Source organism: Phalangium opilio, unplaced genomic scaffold, assembly GCF_054372755.1.
Source record: "Phalangium opilio isolate 3A_F unplaced genomic scaffold, DU_Popi_V2 ptg000329l_1, whole genome shotgun sequence".
Lineage (NCBI taxonomy): Eukaryota > Metazoa > Arthropoda > Arachnida > Opiliones > Phalangiidae > Phalangium > Phalangium opilio.
The window spans coordinates 7,760,085-7,784,343 of NW_028324226.1; the positions used below are offsets into that span (position 1 = coordinate 7,760,085).

The 24,259-nt window shown below is 36.8% G+C and overlaps 3 protein-coding genes across 7 annotated transcripts in view; all 3 read left to right on the forward strand.

The window, feature by feature from the left end:
• The first annotated feature begins 160 nt into the window (after window positions 1-160).
• Window positions 161-4,378, forward strand: LOC149610635 (uncharacterized). 3 transcript variants are annotated; one of them, XM_089859347.1, is made up of 2 exons: window positions 161-535; window positions 1,790-4,378. In XM_089859347.1, the coding sequence occupies exon 2, from the start codon at window positions 2,403-2,405 to the stop codon at window positions 4,170-4,172; it is 1,770 nt and encodes a 589-aa protein (XP_089715473.1). In that variant the 5' UTR covers window positions 161-535; window positions 1,790-2,402; the 3' UTR covers window positions 4,173-4,378. The 3 variants fall into 3 exon arrangements, with proteins under 3 accessions (XP_089715473.1, XP_089715474.1, XP_089715475.1); XM_089859348.1 differs by having other exon boundaries at window positions 1,795-4,378; XM_089859349.1 differs by lacking the exon at window positions 161-535 and adding an exon at window positions 555-1,273 and having other exon boundaries at window positions 1,795-4,378.
• A 497-nt stretch (window positions 4,379-4,875) lies between these two features.
• On the forward strand, window positions 4,876-10,653 carry LOC149610636 (dynein regulatory complex protein 1). The gene is made up of 12 exons (XM_089858734.1): window positions 4,876-5,533; window positions 5,588-5,700; window positions 5,784-5,835; window positions 6,296-6,352; window positions 6,418-6,492; window positions 6,576-6,923; window positions 7,026-7,447; window positions 7,524-7,671; window positions 8,594-8,683; window positions 8,746-8,885; window positions 8,969-9,112; window positions 9,846-10,653. Exons 1-12 carry the CDS (start codon window positions 5,414-5,416, stop codon window positions 9,943-9,945), a joined length of 1,809 nt encoding a protein of 602 aa, XP_089714860.1. The 5' UTR covers window positions 4,876-5,413; the 3' UTR covers window positions 9,946-10,653.
• A 97-nt stretch (window positions 10,654-10,750) lies between these two features.
• Window positions 10,751-24,259, forward strand: part of conu (Rho GTPase-activating protein conundrum) — a 110,408-nt gene continuing 96,899 nt past the window's right edge. Inside the window, exon 1 of one of the 3 annotated variants that reach the window (XM_089858732.1) lies at window positions 10,751-11,715. Coding sequence is in view for 1 of the 3 variants with exons in the window: in XM_089858729.1 (XP_089714855.1) it covers window positions 20,877-21,086 (210 nt within the window). In the remaining 2 variants the exon portion in view is untranslated. Of the gene's footprint in view, window positions 11,716-20,700; window positions 21,087-24,259 lie in introns of those variants that run through there. The other 2 variants (XM_089858731.1, XM_089858729.1) reach the window with 2 other exon arrangements.

The window sequence follows — 24,259 nt, forward strand, 5'->3', positions numbered from 1 at the left end:
AACTTCGGAAAATTTATTGGTCAAAATGTCCAGTGACCCCCTTAGTTTTTTAAAAAGTTATGGGACATTTTAAAATTTTATTGGACAATGTCCAGTGTCCTGTGCTTATTTCCGGCCCTGGCCCGGAGCAACCCCACTCTTGTGCCGAAACGGACACTTTTAACCCGTATAGCCGAAGACGAAGCCATAAGTCATTTAGAATGTTTTAGCAGACGATGCATGGGAGGATATCTACTATTTTAGTATTTGGGGTAATTCGGCAAAAGTTCGGCAATAATAACTTTGGGGTAAAATAGTGTTACCCGATAGGGGGCCACGTCACACCCTCCCAAGTCTTACCGCTGTTCTGGTAGCCATATTGGGTGGTCTCAGCTTCATTCCTGCTTTAAACCCACCAATATGGCAGCATAAATTATGTCACGAGACTCAGCTCCTCCTGCAACTGAAAAATCTCTATTCTTACGTTGGAACGTCGCCGTCGTCGCCCACAAGGGAAAGAGTGATGGTGTATCCCTCCAAGAGCTTCAAATATAAGGTATTTTATTTATTTATTTATTTATTTATTGAATGTGTTGTTCACAAAGTCAACAATGTGACGTATGTGTGAACATTGGAATTCGATGCATTGGTCAGTAGGGGGATGACACTGAGCTAAGAGATAGAAGGGTATGACGTTTGCATACGTAGAACTGCCATTACTCTATTGAGTAGTGTCGGTAGAGAGGGGAGTAGACTGTGTATCTCTCCCTCTAGGCGCGCTTTTGTAAGAGGGGATACTGTACGCGCCTGGTAGGGGGGATGGGATGCGCGTGAAAAATATTCGACGCTCTACAGGATGTGCAACTCCCTATACTAAAAAGTAGACAAGTCGATACTAGCGCCGCCTGGATATCAGCGCTGGAAACCCTCGCGGGAAAAATAAAAAATACAGGACATAAGATAAAAAACAACTGTTTTGCTTCTAGCAGACGACGCTAAGGAAAAAAACGATGGTAGCGCGTGTTTTTTTTTCTCGTGTCCAGTATTTTTTATTTTTCCCGCGAGGGTTTCCAGCGCTGGTAGCCAGGCGGCGCTAGTATCGACTTGTCTACATTTTAGTATAGGGAGTTGCACATCCTGTTGAGCGTCGAATGTTTTTCAAGCGCATCCTTCATCCATGGTGTCGGTAGAGAGGGGAGTAGACTGTGTATCTCTCCCTCTAGGCGCGCTTTTGTAAGAGGGGATACTGTACGCGCCTGGTAGGGGGGATGACACTGAGCTAAGAGATAGAAGGGTATGACGTTTGCATACGTAGAACTGACATTACTCTGTGGCTAAAAGTGCGCCTCTTTTTAGGATAGAAAGAAATTACAATAACAATATTTTGGAAAAGGTGGCAATAAACAATCTAATTAGCAATTATTTAGAAAAGGTAGCGGCAATATTTTGGAGTTAAAACGTACAGTTTTGGAAAAGGTGGAAATTCATTCAGTTGATTTAACTTGATAATAACAAAAACAAGCGCACATTTAGCCACTCATCTTAAAGCAAAGCGCGGGTCCAGTGGATCCCCTACAAGGTGACTTTCCTTACGAACTCCAGTTTTGCCTTGGCGAAGGCTGGAGGCATTTGTGGGTGGGATTTATACGTGCACTTCCACCACCTAGCCTTCGCCAAGCTAAAACCGGAGTTCTGGAGGAAAGTCAACTTGTAGGGGATCCACTGAATAAGCTCGTTTTGCTTTAAGTTAAACCATAAGTTATTGTTAAACTGAATTAATCTGAGTATTCCAACCCCTCTTTTTGCAAAGCCTAGGGTGATCTGGAAAGACAGCTCAAATTATGTGAATGTTGCGTGATTTCCTCAATTTGGTTTGAAAAGCCATCTCACCTCAGTCACCTAACGTAAATAGGAGCCTCTTCGTTAGACATTTATAACAATCTCACTTCAGTATCCAAATCCAAAATTCAATACATAATTCAGCGACAAAGAAACACTAACGTGAAATTTACAACTCAATCGAGATTTCGACAAACAGCCATTGAAAATAGCATGTGAAAAAACACGAAGCACAACACCATAGTATTAGTGTGACATGGGTTAATTTCTACGCAAAACATGTATGACCATAAAATCATGCGCCTTACTGTTTAAACATTTAAAGTGAAAATTGGCACCCTTTGCGCTCCCATACTGAGTAATCTTCTACACACTGATTTTGCCTTGCCAAACGCAGTAACCAATCGGAATTGGTCCACAAGGGAAAAGCTAAAAATAGCGTTTAACCTCGGATATGGGAGCATCTAGCGGTATTTTTTTAAACTAAACTACAGCCGCCGAGACTTGCTCTGTATCATAAATTCAACATCTGAGATTCCAAAAGCTTTGCGATAAAAGTATGACTTATTGATTCATTAGGGGAGATGAATTTTAAGCGCAAACAGTACAGTGTCCAAAAGGGAAGAAGCTCACACTTTAAGAATCCTAAATTACTTCACAGTGACGAGCTTCCATTGAAATGTGATATTTGTGATTATCGTACCCAATTTCGGCGTAATTTAAAGAAACACGTCTTGATTCACAGTAATAAACGTCCATTCAAATGCGATATTTGCGATTATTGTACGCGAGCAAACTGGCAATTAAAGTTACATTTAATGACTCACACTGATGAGCGTCCTTTCAAATGCGACATTTGCGAATACCGTGCCCGAACTCGCCACAAATTGAAGATACACGTAGCGACTCACACTGATGAGCGTCCTTTCAAATGCCATATTTGCGATTACCGTGCCCGAAGGCGGGATTTTTTAAAGAGACATGTCACGACTCACAGTGACAAGCGTCAGTTCCAGTGCTACATTTGTCAATATCGTACCCGAAGGCGGGTTGATTTAAAGAAACATGTTGAGACCCACAGTGACGAGCGTTCGTTCCAGTGCCACATTTGTCAATATCGTGCCCGAAGGCGGGATGCTTTAAAGGATCATGTTTTGACTCACAGTGACGAGCGTCCGTTCCAGTGCCACATTTGTCAATATCGTACCCGAAGGCGAGGTGATTTAAAGAAACATGCTAAGACTCACAGTGACGAGCGTCCGTTCCAGTGCCACATTTGTCAATATTGTACCCGAAGGCGGGGTGATTTAAAGAATCATGTCGCGGCTCACAGTGATGAGCGTCCGTTCAAGTGTTCTTTTTGTGATTTCGCAGCCAAATTAAAGCAGGGTTTAAGAGCTCACATTGCAAGACTTCATCCTTCAAAATCTGGAATTGAACGAAAAACTAAGAAATCTATCGCGTCAAAACGGAAAAACAAATACAAGCAAACGAAGTTTGGGAAATGCCGATTTTGTGGAAATGTTTTCAATCGTAGCGAGGCATTAATTTGCCACGAAAATATTTGTCGAAGTAGCAAGATAGAACGCATTTCTACGAAAGCCAATGCGAAAAAACTAAATCAGGCAAATATGGAATCGAAACTATCAGATTCTAACGAAGTTCAGTCTGAAAATAGATCAACTGATGTTGCAGACTTTGTGTTCCCACTAAAACTCAAACCAGACGATAATCGAGTAAGTTCGCGGGCAGAACGAAGCGTGCCAAAAATGAACGATGTTTCTCGTAATGAACTTGACCAGTCAAAAGAAGTCGAAATACATTTTGATTCAGATCCCGATGAACCCAGACACGCGACCCAGTCTAATGCTTCTCATTCAGAACCTCTCGGTTGTAACTTCAACCGAGGAATTTCAATGAGTACTTGGCCTTCCGAGTGCGAATTGAACACCGTATGTCCAACCCCAACTTCCGTGGAAATTAAAAAAGAACCGGAACTTTTATCGAATGATAGTTTTAGTTCAAAGCTTCATTTAAGTTTTGTCAAATTAAAAAAAAATGAAGGTGCAACGCTTCGTCCAGCTAACGGAGCTATTTACGGCACTGATTCTGGAGCATCGGGGCTGGAATTAAGTGTAATGTTCAAAGAACCAATTGATCATCTGAAGAATGAGTTTGGTTTTGATAACAATGACATTGTTGACCATGAAAATCAGTTTACCAACAAACGGTGTTCCATTATTTTGACCAAATTGGAAGATTTGGGTGATTATCACGGATGCTATTACATCAGAGTGAAAGAAGCACCTTATCTTTACGAGGCTGTTAAAGTTAATTTGAATCCTGTCATTTAGTTTCATTTTGATTTACTGTAATGTAATGTAATGTGACAAAAAAGAGGTTATGTCTGTTTTCCAATTTAGTAATCGTCACATTTACAGTGCTATCATTTTATTTTATTAACAATATGCATGTGTTCCCTAACCTGGTTTTCAAATAAAGTTTCTCGGATTGATGTATCACTTTGCTTTTAGATTTATTAAAAGGAGATGATCCGAAACAGCGTCTTCTTTTTCTTAATCAATTTTATTTTCGTGTTTATTAGCTTTGAGTCAGCTGGAACATAAATAAAGGCTTGGTTTTGATCAGGCTGAGGTATCCTAATAAAACACCACAAATCAAGGTACAGTCTTAAAAATTATAAAAATAAATACTTTAACTTAATTCTTCTCAGTGAAAACAAATTGGCAGTTATTTTAATGATGGTCATTTTATTATAATTATATATTCGTTTAAAATCGCTTTCAAATCTAAGAAACATATATTTTAAAAGGGGAGGGGGACCATGTGCCTACTGGAGAATCGGAAGGATCTCTTTAAATTTTAAGCACACATCGAGGGCCTGTGTAAAGTTTGCAAATCCGTAACACCACTACCAAAAACGTTATATCTATATCTAACCAAAAACCATCCTTATACATTGACGAAGGTATAGTAAACCTGGTCATTCATTTAAGTTTATAAGATATGTTCCAAAAGTATGACACTACTTATACTTCGTAATACTAGAGACAGCTCGAGTACGACGCGAGAATTGACTACACTCGGTTTTTCAGTCCATCTTCCTATTTAGTCTGTACTAAGCCTTTTACAGCGCCTCACCAGGCGTCGCTTTACGAGAATCTATGACGTTCCACCTACGTCACTTCGTGACAAGCTCTCAGTAGCCAGCCAGTGACAAACTTATGGAACATATCTTATGAACTCATGTTCATAATAAATAATTTTAATCGTGTTAGCAGAAGTTTATAATTATAAACTTCTGGTGTTAGAAACAACAAACTTTTTCACTCAAGAACTGCATAGAGAGTATTTTATTTTTGTCAGATTACAGTTTAAGAAAGTTAATTATAGCTGAGAAATACCTACTGATAGACAGGAGAGCTAGCCATAATAATAAAATTAGGATGAGCAATAAATTGATTATAATGAATCAAATCACTTTGTTGCGTACTTTAAAGTCAGTACATACACTAAATGAGCGAGAGTTCTTCTATGAAGTTCGTGGAAGCCCCTTTGTTTTCACTCCATCTCCATGGCAACGAAGCCATATTTGTTTTTGGTTGAATTTTCGACGGAATTTTGCAAGCTAATAATCATGGACAATGAAATAGATAACGAAATCGTCGAAGAAGCCACAAATAATACAGAAAAGGTACAATAATTTCATATCAATTTCATTTAATTCACATGTCGCCAATGTTTGTAGACTTTAAGTAAACTTTATGAGGACGGGTCAGTTTTTGTGAAGAATGTTAGAAAAGCAGCGGCTGATAGGGAAAACAACAGAAAAACACAAGAATGTCAAAATACTAGTTCCAGGTTAAATTGATTTCATATTAGAAGTAAATTAGCCCAAAAGTTAAAACATTACTACAATTTGAGATATTTTCTAACAATTGAAGGCTTGAACTTTTGGAAATACAAGCAATAGAAGCCGAGGAAAGGTTTCAAAAAGTACGAGTTTTCTATATCTAGTAGCTTAAGTTCATAAGCTCTGCTCCATAAGTTTGTCACTGGTTAATGAGAGCTTGTCACGAAGTGACGTAGATGAAACGTCATATATTCTCGTAAAGCGACGCCTGATGAGGCACTGTAAAAGGGTTAGCACAGACTAAATAGGAAGATGAACTGCAAAACCGACTGTTGTCTATTCTCGCGTTGTTCCCGAACTAGCTCTCAGTAAGTCTACAGCGTTGCGAAATATAGGTAGTGTCATACTTATGGAACATATCTTATACACTAATACTAAAGACAGATAACCGTGTCACTTCTTACGTCTACTTAGTTTGACTGTCACTTACGATAGTTGACATAGCATGGCTAATTCATTACTGGCAGTGCACGGTAAAACTATGTTGACGAATGACGACTAAGTACTTTCGTTAAAAATACATGGATTTATTTTCCTCGATAGATAATTGAAAAATGTCTCTCTGCCAAAAACGAAACATACTGTTTGACAATTTATAATGTAAGATAAAGATAGAACATTGGAACTTTAAATGCACTTCATAATGACACATGAATTTTGCATAGGAAATTTTGGGGCTGAAACAGGATTGTGAGAAATTGCTTAGCGATAAAAATACCACAATCAAGTTCATATCGCAAGTGTGTACACATATTACCAAAGACATGCTTGAACCGTCCGTGTTGAGTTGCTTGGTTTTTATTTAAATTAACCATAAATCCAGGAATTAAGAAAAAAGGAGTCGGACTATGTCCAAGAAATTAAAAAGGAGGAAGAAGACACCAAAGTTATATCAAATAGAGTGGACGATTTATTGGTTTTCTTGAGCGGAGCCAGTTTCGAAGAGTTGGACAAACTTCAATCCATTTTGGATGAAGAATACTCGAAACTCGTACAAGTAAAGGAAGACAAATGGAAGATGGAAGTGTTGAGAACGAAAAAGGATGAAATCATTGCTGCCAAGGAAAGAGAACGGTTAATGCTAAATTATCAGGAAGAAGTTCAGAAATTGGAACGGAATAATTTTGTGGACTTTCGCAAAATGAGACTTAAACTTGATCAAGATTTGCATGTAAGTCTCTTGATTTAGTAACTATTGTCATTCCTTATGGAAGATATCTAATGACGCTATTCAAAGCGATTGTCCATAAACTTAACAAACGTTAAATTTTAGACCTTGCAACAAGAACTCTGTCGAGTAAAGGGCGTTCACTTATTGAACCGCGAAAAACTGGACTACAGTTTCAAAGTTCTATCTAAACAAGAAGAAGAGAACAAAAATATTCGTGTAGAACAAAAACGCATCAAAACTAAACTACACGATAACATGGTTGCCCTGAAAAGGGAATTGGAAAAGTCCCGATTAGACGATGAAAAGATGAAACGCAAATACGAAAACGAAATCAAGGAAGTTGACCAACAAATACGAGGCTTGGAGAAGCAATTGTGGCATATCCAGTCAACAGATTCTACCAGGTTCAGAGACGTGTGGATAACTAAAGAGGAAGAGACCAAGTTTATGCTGGAAAAGGTCCTAGATATTGATAAGTACATAGCGGAGAAGATACTGGGTGTTGAGTGGAATCGACCCCATTTGTAAGCAATTTATGATTATTTTTGCGTCTCTGAATGTTTTTGCTCATTGCGGAATTGCAAGAATGGATTTTACTAGGGACTTTCTAAACAACACTGGCCCAATTTATAAAGAGAAGATACATAGAAATGTGGAAGAGAAAGCCGTTTTGGAATCCTTGTCCTCCTCGTCCTCTAGCGAACTCATTGCGATGGAAGAAATCTTTAAAATGATATCAGAAGAAATGGTTCGTTACACGTCATTAAATACAGTACATATTGGGGGAGTTACATATGTTCTGTTTTCAAACCTCACTTAACTTGTCGAGTCAGAATATGTCGAAATCAACGTCTCTATCTTAATTCTTGAAGTGGTAAACGAGGTAGTTTTAAAAACCTGCAAACCGATTACAGTCTGAGGTGTAATTCAAGGTCATTTTAGAAAAAAACTCTGTCCTATACAATATTTTTAAGAGGTAATTCTGTGGGCGCTTCCATAACATGTTGGTAAGCCACATGTGTCTTGTGTTAGTGGATAACATTCCCTGTAGGTGGTCGCGCTTCGTAGCATAGACCACTTCGATGAAACTAAGAGAGAAAGTTACGGGGTAAAACTTTGCCTTCTATCCCGCTTTTTAGCACCTGCGCTGTAGGTTGGGGGATGATGAGAGTGCGCAGAGACGGCTAGGGATCAAAATCAACCCCTTTGTATGTCCCGATACTGGGGGTTGCCTAGCCCTTTTTTTACATCGAAAACGTCCAATGACAGAACAACTCTCTAAAAGGGGGCGGTAACCTCGTAAGTACCGTATAGCATCCCCAGTTTGAAATTTTATGGTCCACGACATTGGGCCAGTCGCTCGAACTGATCGAAACGCGGGAAATGGTGTTTATCGCTCCTCGTAAAATGCAGACTCCATGGTCGAATTGACCTAACTATGGTCGACCTTGAAATTGAAACTTTGGCAATTGAAATAGAATCACAGTTGGCCATGCTCTAACAAATGAAAATTTAGGAGAGCATGTACAGCCATAATTAGAAAATTTAGTAAATACAAATTGAATCTAATCGGTGATTTGTGCCGGGGTTACGGAATCTTCAAAGACCAAAGGGGTAGAGGTGGGGTAATGGTTTTCTCAATGTACGCTTTAAACAATTAATCCTTTTAGGGTTTTTTGTTAGAAGATAATTTGCACGATGTCGTCAACCCATTGGATTTACTCAACCGCGCAGTCCCAAGTGTTGATTCAGTCTTTCGGGTAAGGTGTACTTACCTGATAATCCTTTGTACCATTTAGCCATTTAAAGACCTTTTCCTTAGGCCATCAATATTGAAAATGACAACGACTTAGTTTTACTTCAAAACGTTTTCTCTAAACACCGGTCAAATGATAATGGTGCCAAACAAATCGACGTTGCCAAAGCATTGAAAGAATATCTTAAATTGAAGGAAACCCTCAAGTAAGGTTTAAAACCCACAGAAATCCAGATTTTGGTGAGGAAATATACTAATTTAATTAACATGAAGTTGACTTATAATCTAGGAAAAAAACTGATGACAAAACGGAGAAATTTGCTTTCCCCGAAGTAGATAACGAAAAGATGGTCGAATATTGGAGAAAGTATTCGTCAAAATTTACGGATGAAAAATTATGGAAAATGACAAGTTTTGCTCTGTTAAAAGCACGGTATGTATGTTTATTGATCACCGGAACTTTCCGCCTCATAGGCGAGACATCGAACACTTTTTTCTTGGTTGGCCTTTCGAAAATACAGAATTTAGGTTTGGGTTTTGCAAATGAAAAGTGATCTAACAAATGTAATTGCCCAACCTCTTCCTAAGTGTCAAGAGACCGTTTTCTGAAGTTGACCAGCGATTAGTGTTGCCAGGAGTACCATAACTTATAGATGATTTTGCCAGTAACATGTTAACGTAATCAGAAAGAGACATTTTGGAACTGTTTCAAAATAGAGTTGGCAATGAGGGAAAACGTCTCTCTGGCCCTTCAATACATAGTTTTCAGACTAGGAGGATTAATACCATTTACAACAGGAGGATAGGCTACTTGGCGCACAAAGTTCAGCAGCAATTAGCCTGGCCTCTTGTTGTAAATGGTATCAATACTCCTAGTCTCAAAACTATGTATAGTTATTGTTGTCTATTCTATAGTAGTAAGTTAAGATTTCTAAACATCTCGTTATACATGAACGCCTAGACATAGGGCTTCCCAAGGACAATAGGCTTAGGATAGTTCTAAAAGCAAGCCCCTGAGTTGTGTTTTGGAGCAACTGCGCTTCTTTGCTCGGGGTCGAAAAATTGAAAAATACAAGTTCGGCCAATTGTCCGACCCCTTGTCTTAAATATTCAATGAAATTATTACAATAAAAGTATATTTAATTTTTATTTTTATTTCGTGACAGGAAAGTTTTGAAACATCAAGAATCTTTGTTAGATCGAAGAAATGATTTAATATCCAGGAATAAAGAGCTGCAAAACGTACTTTTCAACGTTACAAAATGAGCGGGAAAGACTCCAATAACGACAATCAGACTTTGCTCTTCTTACGCAACATTCTCGAAGGTTACAATTAATAAGTCAGCGTTTTCTTTTAGAGCAAAGACTGATTGACCCGGAGGTTAAAAAACATACGTTTTTTTGCTTTTAACGATTCGTTGGTTCACGGCTAAGACTAAAGGTGGCGTTTTGAACAGGTTTTAGTTTTCACCTTCTTTTACGCCGCGCAGTATACGCGCCGAGCGAGGCGCCGCGTTCGCCACCTAGCGGATTTTAGAAGAACAAATTGGCGGGAAAATGACCGTGTCTTTAAATGAAGCCATAGGCTTCTTGTGTAGTTAGTTGTAGGAATTATTACTGAAATTTCCCAGAAAGGGTGAAATTTTAACAGTTTTCGAAATTCTAGAATTCATTGCGTTAAAATAAATGAATGGATTAACGCGCTTAAAGAGAAAAAGTAACTTTTTAGACTATCTTATCTAATCCCAGCACCCAAATTCCCAAATTAAATGTACAGGTATAGTACAGTTAACCTCAAAAATGTGTCTGTCTAGAAGCACTTGCTAGTTAATTTAATTAACTCACAACATAAACATTTACATAGATGGTAATATCATAAACTTGCTTGGTTACAGAAGTTTCCCTTGTACACTCTCCAGTGACTACGGTATTTCGTTTGGTTTACTAGTATCTCTTTACGTTAAAAATATGTTCATTTTTTATTAGATTTTAGACTATACGCGCCGAGGATTGAGAGGTTAACTAACACGCGGCGCCTCGCTCGGCGCGTATTCGAAGAGTAGAATCCCTAAAATAATTTTGTAAACCTACTAATGCTAAAAATCCGACGTATTTTACAATTGTAGCGCTCCCCATCTTTAAATTGCCAATCTACCATTCGCGAATTTCCCGCCAAGAGTTTTCAATTCAATCCGCTAGAGGCGCTGCTTGCTACTTTACCTCTCAATCCTCGGCGCGTATTGGCAACGTTTTTAATTCAAATTGTGGAGTGCATTTTGTCTTTTAACGCTTCGCCGGCTTTAGTTTTCATTCGGAACTTAAATCACTTGTTTAGTATCGCGTTTCAGTTGTGTCATATTTACAGAAGAATCGCTGTCAATTTGGATTTAATTGTGGAAAATAATATTACAACTGAGACTGCAAAACGGTGAGATTATTTTACATAGCGGTTTTCTATTTATATGCTTATATCGTAAGCCTTGGCTAGGTGTAATAAGGCGGGGTATTTGAAATACGTTTCTGTTGATGATTTGAACATGTGACGGATCCTACCAATAAGTGCGGTTCAAAGGTTGATTTTTATCGTGCGCCAATTGAAATTTAATACTAGTGCCAGTAAACATTTTTAATTTTCGTATTCGTAAAGGCCTAATTATAAACCGTACAAATGAAATTTAATGAAAGCTTGTGACGTGTCTCATTTAGAAAATTTTATGGCTGTTAAATATATATCCGTCTCAGGCCGCTTCAATTAAAACATAACTACTGCCTTTCATCGTCTAGAATTTTAATTTTGTCACGTGCAAACATTTTTTTGCGGGTAACGTAATGCGCCATAATTGCGAGGGCGGGACTAAAGACCAACGGATAGAGCTTGGTTTCTAAATATAATGGAAAACACGTCGCCTAAAAACTTTTACTTGGGGCTCATTATATTTCAATCACGTTTATGAACTGTGTTTTGCCATACCATTGTTTTTTAACAAGAGAATTCCTTAAAAAAGAATTCAGACTACGCAACGCCCGTGACGTCATGTAGGTTTGGCTGTATTTTCCTTCCAAATTTCATTAACACCGGTTACATTACAAAAAAGTATATTAAAGTGAAGTGCTATAGTTATACTTTTTGAGGAATAGTATAGCCACCTTTATTAATAATATAGGCGGCTATGAGAATAGACTAGTTTCGCCGAATCTGGTTACATGTATGGGGAAGTGTACATCGATTTTACCACAGACCCAATTCTCCATGTTGCATCCAGAATGAACACGAGACTACTTCATTTTATATCATTGTGTAACTTCGGTATAATCTATATATGCGTAGATAAAGGTCTTTATTAACTGGTTCATCAGCCCAGCCCAAACCAATTAACATAGGAAGCTGAAATTTTGCAGTCTGTTACTCTTAAATTAGTTATTCATTAAGAATGATTTTTACAATCTACGGCCATGTTGGAAAATGACAGCAATAATTTCTTAACGGTTCCAGTGATTTGTCTGAACTTCTACTGGATTTCTTATCCTTTAGAATAACTCTATGGATTTTGGTTTGTATAAGCCTCCAATTTTAAAAATGGCCGCCAGAAAAGTAAACAAACATACTACATACAAGGAAATTATATGGTGTTTGGTTTAAATCATCGTCCATCTTGGAAAATTGAGTTCGGAAAAAGTATCTTTCTTATATTTTATTAATTTTATACGATGCTCGTGAATTTTTACTGATAAATATATTACAAACTAGCTGCTATGTTTTTACTCAAGTAAAACATATTCATAAACATAAAAAGATTTCCATAGATAACGGGATTTAGTTGGAACTTAATTGCCTATTATAAGTATTTTCTCGTAAGGTGTACTACGAAGGCGTTGTTGATATTATAAAAACTTTTATTACAAAGACATCTAAATTCCTATAAAGTCAACACCTACGCGAAATGAAATTTACCAACGTAACTTGTTAGTACGCACAAACCTAGGTCCTTCTAGATTTCAACCAGCACGTAAATTGGAGAAAATAGCTTTGAACGTGCGAACTTCTTGAACTGACTTGGAGCAGCGAAAACCGTTTTTGCCATAATTTACAAATTAATTAAAATAACATACTTAGACTTATTTGTTTTTGATCAAACTTGGAAAAGGCACACTCCGAATAGTTACTTGTTTATTTGAAAGTATTCAGAAACGTAACTTCGCTGTACTTTCAAAGTTATTCGATGTGCTGGGCCACCAAAAACCCCATGGGAAAATTAACGAAAAATTCATTTATTTTTTTACATTGCGGGAGGATGTGGGTCTACAAGGCATTACCGGCATTCTAGAATAGAATTGTTACGGCCTACATAACCATTACAGTACCCTTGAAAATTAAAATTTTATTATTACAACTGTGTAGTGAAAGTTGCTGCTGTGATTTGCAGACCATTTTAGTGCAAAGAAACAAGTTTTTATGAATTTTTGTTTAAAACTGAGTTAAACCCATAAATTTTCCGCTTTCACGGGCTCCCTTTCTTGATTTCTGTAAGTCTGGAACGAAACTTGCGGCTTTTCTAAAAAAAATATCTTTTTTAAAAATATACAATTTTTCTTATAAACACAATCATTTAACGAGCCGTTAAAATTTGTCTCTGTAGTTGAATCACGTTTGCGTATTTATTTTATTTTAAATGACCTTTTTACTTTGTACTAGGACGTAATTTCGACCTTGGGAGATTTTGGTGTAGCAGTATACAGTAGAGTAGTTGCATGGTATATCTTGTACCAACGTTTGCCATTTAGCTCGTATATAATTAAGTACGCCTTATTATTTCGAAACCGTATATAGAGTTTGAAGATATTTCACTTGATAAAGAGTGTGGTTATAGGTTAGATCATAAGTTAGCAATCTTATGTATAGTATCTCACAGCGTAATAAGGATTAATATAGTGTCAAAAGCATTTTAGAGAATGGTCAAGTCTCTTTTGGAATCGGTAGTTATAAATGTACTTCTCAGTTCAGAAAATGTTTAATAGCAGTATGGGAAATAAGAATATTTGGACCAGCGTCCAAAATAATAAACTGGTCCTTAGGATTGGTCCCCCTTAGTTTTCCTATAAATTTTTAATTAATAAACTGGTCTTTAGGACCAGAAACCACTTCTTGAATTTAAAACTGGTCCATGAAAATAATAAACTGGTTTTGGACCACAAGAAGTGTGCTATTTTCCTGACTGTTTAAAGTGGCTCTCCACTCCCCTCTACTTTTTTACCAACCCGCTATGCTAAGCTGTATGAGAAAGATTGTCGTTTGTCCCACGGTCCGAACAGCTTCTTTTAATAGACCTTTTCAAAAATGGGGCCAAAGTATCGTCTCCTTCTTGAAGGAGGAGTATCCTGTATTTGGATCTAATGCTGTTAGTTAAGACTTTAAAGTTACCATTCCACCAAATTACTTCTGCTTGAAAGCCCTATTTAACGTCTTTGGATCCCCAATAAAGTGGTGAAATACCAGATGGTAATTTACTTTTGAAAATGGTCCATTGAAATAACTTTGAACAACATGATTTCGCGGAAAATTTATTCGCTCAAAAAAGGTCATGAAATTATTGAGTAACAGATCCCGAAAGTAATGAATTTAAATCTCGTCAAAAGCTGGCCGTCGTTGCCCGACTGTGTTAAGAGAGTGGAAGCCGGGGTGAGTTTCCTGTCTATGTGGACACTGAGCACTAAATAGTTCTGTATGTAATATCTGCCTGATAATGCTTGAGAAGGAACCCTTTTTTGCAACTTTAAAATTTAATATAACAATTCTAAATTAGGGGTTAAGCATAAAGGTAAAAATTAAGAGTCTAGAATATGACCTCTTTAACAGGCTTAATTACTAGTGGTTCTCGGACCCAACCTTGAGGATCTCAACAAAACCACTTCTTAAACCTTCCTCTAGTGTTCCTGATATCAACCATGCCGTTTATTCGGTTTATAGAGAACAAATATTGAAACTAACAAACCACTCAAATAACATTTGCAAGAATTATCTGACTTTCACGTGAATCCACCTTCATTCATGCGACTTCTTGTATCAAGAACTCAAAAATATTATTAAACCCCACTTCAAGAGCCACTTGCTTGTCTATGTTCGTGACAATCATTCATGGCAAGTGGTTGACCCCACCACTACTGAAAACCAATTCTTAAACTCGTGCTCTATGTCCTGAGGTTATTTTATTGTGTAGTTCCGATAAAACTGCTTTCCCGACTTAATATTAAAAATGCATTAGGGCGCGGTTGAACAAATGTAAAATTTACTTGTCTCTGAAATCGATGTTTCAACTTGAACTTTTTCTCTCTCTAACGGTATAAGAGAGTTAACCGTATTCTTTTAGGAAGCCCCACATACCGGAAATGACAGCATTACACTGGCCCACAATCCTCGATATTATTATCCCCCGATTTTGTTTCCCCCTATAAGGAGAATGAAATTTCAGACTACAATTTTTAATTGATTAATATTGATAAAAACATCAACATCATAATTAAAATTTACCAGATACTTTCCCTTAATTACTTTCATGTAATTTTTTTTCCGAAGTTTCAAATCACTTGAGGTGACAGTTTTAATTGTTTCCTCGTTTTAAGCTCTATTTTTATGAAAAAATTAAGTCTTCGTTTAGGCTTGGCGTGGCGACTTTTTAAACTTCGAAAAACATATAAAATTAACGGAAAGGATTAGGTAAGTTTTATCAGAAGGGGATGATAGAAGAAGGATGAAACACTGTATCCTCTTAATACTTTAGTTATGCATATGATTCTTCCAAGGCTCACCCTTTTTGTTTGCTCTCCTGCTCATTAAACTTCAGATGGGCATTGCACCTTGCTAGGGACAATTCTATAACTGTTTGGTACTAAACCCTCAGCAATTAACCCACAAACCTTGATTGTCTTGACGTGGGACAAAAATTAACAAGCGCTCCTTGGCATATAGTTAAGCGCTAATAGAGTAAGGATGAGAAAACTATTTATCGGGAATGTGATTCGGTTTAGTAACCTTGCTACAATCCCAACCTTGATGTTGGGATAAATCATGTTACAATTACCCCCGCTTTGTGGAACACTTTTCTCGAAGAGAAGTATTATATACTTATGCTTGGTTTTATTAATGGTTTAAAAAAATTGTTTCAACCATTTCATTCTCCCTTTAACCAATTTTTGACATAAGAGACTAGACGTTGAAGCACCTGCTCTATTGACGACTGAATCCATATCCATTCAAGCAAACTTAGTGCCGAATAGTTAACCTAGTTTATGATGCATTTAAAGTTTTAAACTAACTAAATAAACCATAGAATCAATTCTTAGGTTAACATCTTATTTCTTCTGTTTCCACCTTCAACCAGGGACTTATGAGTGAATCGTATAAACGTCATACATGCTTCGATTTTTTTTACTTTTAGAAATGATCTTCATAAGCTAAAGTTTACTCTTAAATTGTCATGCCAAATACAAATCGTTGGGTAGTAGAGTTTTGACTAGTTATATAGATTCATGCTAGTTCTGTAAGTTTAATAGCGCTAAACAACGCTGTTTAAAGGAAAAGTCGGGCTAACAGAACATTATGCCTTTTTTCTAATATTAAAGGAAAATATTATAAAACAATAAATCATCCCTTATTACAAATTGATTACCATTTAATTAGTCTTAAAAACGAGGCCTACTGCGCTATCCACTATTGTCTTAGTGGCGTCTGCTAATTGGACCCACTTACCCCTGAAGGGATTGGTTGTATTCTCACAAGCTGAAAGTGAAAGTGAAGGGTAAGGTAGGGCATAGCGCACTCGATCACGCGCGTAAGATGTTCCAATTAGCAGACGCCACTAACCCAATTACGGCGCAGTAGTGCTCGTTTTTAAGACTAACTAAACGCTAATTATGTTTAAATAAGAAATCAATTAATTTTTTTTATTGTTTTTCCTTTTATATTTAGAAAAATGCCATTATTTTAAGGTATAATGTTATGTTACCTGATTTTTTTTTGTTTACTAATTTCATGGCCTACAAACAGTCCATTATTTTCATGAATGAATAATATATTCTATAAAACCGATATAATAAAGTTAAAAAAGCTTACCTTTAGAGCCCTTTTCTCAACGTACTTTTCAGGCTAGGAGGATTTATACCATTTACACAAGGAGACTTTAGCTACTTGGAGGACAAAAGTGCAGACTTTTTTGTCCTCCAAGTTGACTGGTCTCCTTGTATAAATAGTACGGATCATCCTAGCCTGAAAAGGAAGTATAACGTCCTCTAAATCTCTAAAGTCAATATATTTCTTGCTCCTGATTGGCTCGACTAGAATTAAGACCAACCTCTTTTCGACACCTCGGCTATAGCAAAAGTTATAGAAAAAATGTTTATTGAACAATTTTACCGGTGAAATATATTCGGTAAAAATTACCGACTTGTACAGGGTTTGTACGGAAGCTGGATAAAATGGAAAACCTGGAAAAGTAAGGGATTTGGGTTAAGAGTGATGATGTGGGCTCTTGTAAACACCTTAAAATGGTCTAGTATATTGGTAAAATAGGGTCAGGGATACGCTAGAAACATCAGTGATTTTCAATATTAAAATTTCGTCCAAACCCTGTTATAGTATATCATGATGTTACACATCAAATTAAAAACAATTTCTATGATGAAACTATTTTGGCGCTCAGAACCTCTCGTGTAAAATTACCGACAAAAAAGGTTAATTTAATATTCTCCATGTTAAATATTTGTGACCGGGAATTGCTTACACTCTATTGTCTTATCACATACTCGTATCACTTAGCGGCGGAATATTTGACGCCGAAGTTTTAAATTACATATTTTTCAAACTAAGTTCGTAATTTGCATATTTTTATCGCTGGACCTTATACTTTCGCACTATGGTTTCGTACTACAAGTATAGTAGCTCATTGAGTATGTTTGACAAGAATGGTGAAAGCTCTTTATTCCACACACTTTAGAAATAAAGCCTTCGACATAAAGTTCATGACCTGCACTAATGGAGAGAAAGTTCATATTGTTTCTGGTCAGAAGACCGTGACCTAATTTTGCTATTTTCTCACACTGGCTCTTTTCTTGTGTCTTAGGTGCTGACCTAACAGCGTAATGACATAATAGTTCTTTAAATAATGCATGACCCTTTTAATTCACTCTCACCAAGAAGCGATATCTAGTTTACTAGGGCGAATATATAAGATGCCTAAGTATTCGCGCGCCATAGTCCCACTCCCCCCTTTCATAAAAAGGGGGACGTAAAAGGAGGCCGGGCTATTTCGCCTCTCCTCAGTCGGAAAATACGTAATTTTCGTCATTCGCGTCTCGCTTACGTGAGTTTTCAAGAACCAATGAGATTCTGGTTGTAATTTAGAGGCGGGGATTAACACCGAACCTACGTTTGGATCGGAGATAAAACTAGAAATGTGGCGAATTTATACCTTCTCCCTAGTAAACTAGATATCGCTTCTTGCTCTCACATTGTAAGTTGCTAGCCAGACCGAGGAATTCGCGATACCGGTGGTGGTTCTTGCGTCAAACCACCATTTTCGTGAATTTCATTTATCTTCGCGCCTCTTTCGAGATGATGGGTGTCTTTTGTTGTGGTTTTTAATCTACGTAGCAAACCGTAGTGAGGTTGTAATTTAAACGTTTAATTCGTCGGTGCAAACCGTGTGAATCCGGCCATATCAATTTCGTAATTGTCGATTATTTATTCGAGAAAAGGTCCCTGACACGTTATCGTACGCGTGCAATGAAGAGAAATAATTGCTCCTTAAAATTAGGGGTTACGTATCGTTAATGGACTTTACGTGTGTACATTAAACAGGTGACTTAGTATTAGCATAAGTTTATAAGATATATTCCATAAGTATGAGACTTCTATACTTCCTAATGTTAGAGGCTTACTGAATACTGAGAGCTAGTTCGAGAATCGACTACACTAGGTTTTGCAGTCCATAATTATATTTAGTCTGTAGTATGCTTTTGACAGCGCCTCACCAGGCGTCGCTTTACGAGAATTTTTGACGTTTCATTTACGTCACTTCATGACAAGATCTCAGTAACAAGTGACAAACTTCTTTAACGTATCTTTTGAACTTTGGATGTCACTGATAAGTTCTCAGAAATTTCAGAATCTGGATGAAGTTAACATAAAGTTCTCATTTAATATTTTACAAAAGATGTGCATGCTTTGCTAAAATCGTTGCAGACAACGCTAGTGATCAAATGTGCCAAGGTGCCAAGGAGGAAAATTACAGAGGAACACAGAATTAATATTATGCAGCTATGATACTTATAGAAGGGGGAGGAGCTTAAATTATATCCTTTATTAATATTAACATGGCCTAAGCGTTAATTGGCAGCTTACCCAAAAACCAACCTCATCTTAAAAGTTCCATCATTACTTAACGGAGAGGTAAGGATTCCTGTGTTACCTCTATAATTTCCTGGTTATGGGTAGAAAAATGGCGTAGTAATACTAAATTCAAACGCTCCATAGACCTTGAAAAATCATACGTCATAAAGACACACTAGAAATTAATTGAGTAACCCAATAATAACAAAAACTGTGATAATTAGAAAATCCAGGCAATTTCCAAGAAACACGAAATTACCCAAAAATTACAATAACCACAAAACTCGTGCAAAGTCACGCGAAACATGGCTCGTTGAATTTTTTAAATATTAAAACCCTGAGGGTAAAACGAACCAGTACTTTGGTGGAAAGATTGTAAATTATCCAGACCTTCTTGAGGAAGTGGGCTAATGAATTCCAGCGAGATGGGATAAAGATGATGAGTTTTGTGGCCTTTCATTACCAAAAAATAACAGTTCGCCAGGCGATACGGCGTAATATGTTTCCCCTATAACATATTTTCGATAAATTTTTTTTTAGTGTTTTTTATTTCAAATTCATTCAAACTCTAAGACCCTGCGAATACACACGTGTTATGGCTGTTCGCCGGTAGTTGCTTAAAATTCTTAAGTAGTTTCCTCGTATTCAAGAAAAAACCAATTTTAGCTTTAAGTTGTTTCATTATAACTTAAACCATACGTTCCGGTCAGTGGCTTTATTCGCAGCAAATGTTTTTCTTTTGAAAAGAAAGAAAAAAAAAATTAAATTACTTTAGAAATATTTTTCTATATCGCTCAAATTGTTAATAATTCATGTAAGACTCAGATGGTCTTGTAGTTGAAATGTTATGTCTTCTTTCAAGTCTCGCGAAAAGAAGAGGTTCAATATTTTACTTGTGTTGCTATTATCATTGTAGGTTGGCGTGTTATTAGTGTACCACAAGCCCTCAATTGTTACTAAAAATCTACAAGTTTTAAAAATTCTCAGTCAACGCGTTTAGGACGGTGTTTCTAGGTAGTGTTATAAGATCAGGTGTTTCCAAATATTTGACGTATTCCAATGTACAGGTGTTGATTGATAAAAATCAGTTATACCCCATGATATTTGTGAAAAGCATTGAGCGTAATCTTGTAAAATAAAAAAAACGGGCGAGGTCAATACCTAACTTTCGGCGATAGTGTCAAAGATGTTTTCGTTATCAGTATGATTGATATGCCAAGATTTCTTTCTTAGTTTTTTTTTATATTTCAGATCTAAATATTTTTTTTTCTCTCGTTAAATCATTAATGAACTTGTCGTTGACGGAATTATTAATTTTGAAGGTCAGCTAGACGTTTTATATTTTACCTCGCGAATATTAGTTTCGTTGGCAACCAATGCATCTTGGGAAGACGTAGGAGAATTTTTGCGCAATAACATTTACTTTGGATGCCATCGCCTTTATCCCCACCTTGTGGTTAATCGTTAACTAAGGGTGTTGTTTTGTTTTCGTTTGTTTTTCTACTAAGAAACTTAAAAAATACCTAAACCGGACGGCGGAACTAAGTGGTCGTTTTTATCTTGAATATTTTTCTTAAAGAAAAGTACTTTTTTCTTCGTTTTTCTACGAAGAAAGGAAAACACCTCAGTAAAGTATTTTTCGGACTTGGCTACAGGGTCGTCTTTAAACCGTTACATAATCGTGTGAATAAGTTTCACGATTTAGTCGATGAGGTCTTGGCAGTCTTGACCTACTGTTCTAGTGGCGTTTATTGCTCGTTGCATCGAAACTCAAGAACGTCTTTGAATTCTTGAATGTTTTGAGTGAGTGTCGATCATGACATCGTCGGTACCGTTTCAATCCGCGGTGCAGTGGTTTCTTCTTGGTGGATTACGCCGGAACCATCAAGTACTTGGATTTGCTAGAGATTACAACGAAAAAGGTTCAGGCGTTGAAACTAGTGGAAAAGGCCGACATGAACTTGTGCGTTGTGTTTCGTGGAATGGTTTTAGTTCCGAAGTTTCAACCAGGAATGGAAATAGTTTGGTATGTTTAATTTATTGATATACTGGTGAAAGATTACAAGATCTAGCGATTTAAGTTTGAGTTATTTGAAGGGCTGCTAATTTTCCTGAAGAATAATTTCGAAAAATTTAAATGAGTGCAGGGGTTGAATCCATTTTCTAATCACGTAAAAAAAGAAAAAAAATTATAAATAGATTCAATTACCACTGTGTCTGCCTCTGACAACCTCTCACAAACGCACTAGTTTTTCTCTTCGGTCTCTCGTGCTACACAAAATGATATCTCTTTAATCCTAGCTTCAGGATAGTGCGAAAACAAAACTGATTAATGTCAGAAATATGTAATACTTCTCTTCGAGAGAAGTGTACCATAAAGCGGGGTAACTGTAACATGATTCTCCCCAACTTTAGAACATTTAGACATGGTTAAACCGAATAACATACGCGATAAATAGTTCCCTCATCATTACTCTACTAGAGCTCAACTATTTTCCAATGCGCTTGTGGATTTTTATCCCACGTCAAGACAATCAAGGTTTGTGGGTTGATTGCTGAGGATTTAGTACCAAACAGTTTTAGAATTCACCCCACGATGCGATGCCCATCTGAAGTTTGATGAGCAGGAAAGCAAACAAAAAGGGGGAACTTGTGAAGAATCATGTTACATCACTAAAGTATTAAGAGGATACAGAGTTTCATCCTTCTATTATATCCTTCTGTTAAAAGTAATGACTAATAGCAAAATTTCAGTTTCCTACATAAAGCAGTTTGGCTTTTGCTTTATAGGCATTTAGAAGAATGAACAGTTTTACTGTTTAATGCGTTCAGGGGCTGAAACAGCGAATATCTACAATATTGAATTTTTCTAATTATCTAACAGGCACTGAAAATTTTTAATTTGCCCAAGTCTGTCTGAAAATTCTACTTAAGATCTAGCTTTTACGCAACCTTAATATAATATTTTAGGGCTAGTTATGAAATCCAATTTGTCTCGGTACATATTGGAAAAACATATTATCATGACAAGGGTTAGCAATCCGTAAAGTCAGTCTCTGTGTCACGATGTTAACTATATATCGGTGAAAATATTACAAAAGTAAAGGTTTGGTATTGTACAGATGAACTTAAGTAATTGCTACTAGATCTCGGGGCAATTGATAATTTCTAGACCAAAAATGTTTCGAGGAACCGCGCCTTATAATTAATTCGAATGGATGTCACGCAGCCTTTATCACAATGGTAAATTTTGCTAACCATAGGGAGTGGAAAAGTCATTGCCTAGAACGCGAGCTTCGGACCGTTGCCCATCCGAATCCCGTTGGTCGAAAATACTAACGATTTATAACAGAAAGTGCAACGTCGAACTAACAGACTTTGCGGAAATGACAATGTCTATTATTATGACGTTCTCTTATTGATTTCGTGAAGAATTTATACAATTCTTCCACGAAAATTGTGTAGATCAAGCGATCTTTTAAAAAAATACGGGCTTAACACATGATCTTAGCCGAAAAGCCGAACCTGCTTAATAACAGTGTAAGGCCAATTATAGACTTAAGAATCAATACCACTTTCATTCTGTGGTTGTGAATCGATGTATTCAAACGATACCTATGGTGTTGAATATTCATTGTTATCATAAGATTATAAGATATGTTCCGTAATTATGACACTTAATGCCAGAGACTTTCTAAGAACTAGTTAGAGAACGACGCGAGAATTGACTACACTCGGTTTTTCAGTCCATCTTCCTATTTAGTTTTTACTAAGCTTTTGACCGCGCCTCACCTGGCGTCGCTTTACGAGAATCCATGACGCTTCACCTTATTCACTTCGTGACAAGCTCTCAGTAACCAGTGACAAACTTATGGAACATATCTTACAAATCTTTGATGTTATTCACTGATTATATGAAAAAATGCATGTATGAAAAATTCATTCACTTAAGTGCAAGTCCATTACGGCCTGAATTTCATACAATTTCTCGTTAATATCAATGCGAGTAGTAATACACCGGTTCAGTATTGATGGAATAATTGTAAAATTCATGACTTGGTTGCTGTTTGAAGCCTTTAATATATTCATAAAAGCTATTTCTGATTTCTGTAGAACGACTATTTTTATATTCCTGTAGTCTTAAGATCACGTAAACAACCGTTAATTTTATTGACGTTTTCATTTTGAAGGCGTGCCTTACTTACGAGTTATATAATGTGTTTCATAGAAAAGATATTTAACTTAGAATTGGTTGACGCTCTCTCGGTCAATCGTGTATCCGCCTCTTGCCGCCAGTATCTCTGACATTGAAAGATAGCATTATGTAGGTAATTGCCACTTATTGTCCGATTTTACCCAAGTTGTTGCGTAAGAGCCTTTAACAGTACTTTTAAATGCACAACGACAAGCATTGACGTTTTAGTCATAGCTAATGAGGGGCGAGAAACGAGTTAAGTATGACCAAGCGTTAACTTTTTTTCGGTAGTTTTTTTCTTGCGGTCTAATTTTCTTAGTTCTAAGAATTAAAATTCAAAATTACCATTTCTCAAGGCTACGATAATAACCTAAGTTAATAAGATGTGATCCATAAGTATGACAAGCGAGAATTAACTACACTCGGTTTTGCTGTCCATCATCCTATTTAGTCTGTACTAAGCCTTTGACAGCGCCTCACCAAACGTCGCTTTTCAAGAATCTATGACCTACGTCACTTCATGACAAGCACTCAGTAACCAGTGAGAAACTTATGGAACATATCTCATGAACTTATGATAATACTTATAATGTGAAATTCAAGTTAGGGTCCTTTATAATTTGAGTGTAGTTATGGTTTCGGTTGAAATTGCTCGTTAACTGCGTCTTGATCTTTACTGTACTTTAAGGGTCCTTTGATTGTTCCTTATTCAACAGTCCTGATTGGGTTTGGTCACCCGCTTGCCTTTCCTTCCTTTTTCCAATCTCAATTTTTCAAAAAAACCGCCCCATACCATCTCCCAAATAAGTGTTAAGCAAGTAATTGTATCATAATTGTTTTCGATGTCTCTCATCTCGAATCGTAGCAAGAGCTAGAGTTCTAGTGTTGAAAATTACTTTGTTTTTGGAATAAATCATTTGTATGTAACTAAAGGGGAAGACAACGTTGGTAAAACACCGCCTTCCATCTCGCTTTTTGGCGCCTGCGCTGTAGTCTTTTAGTAT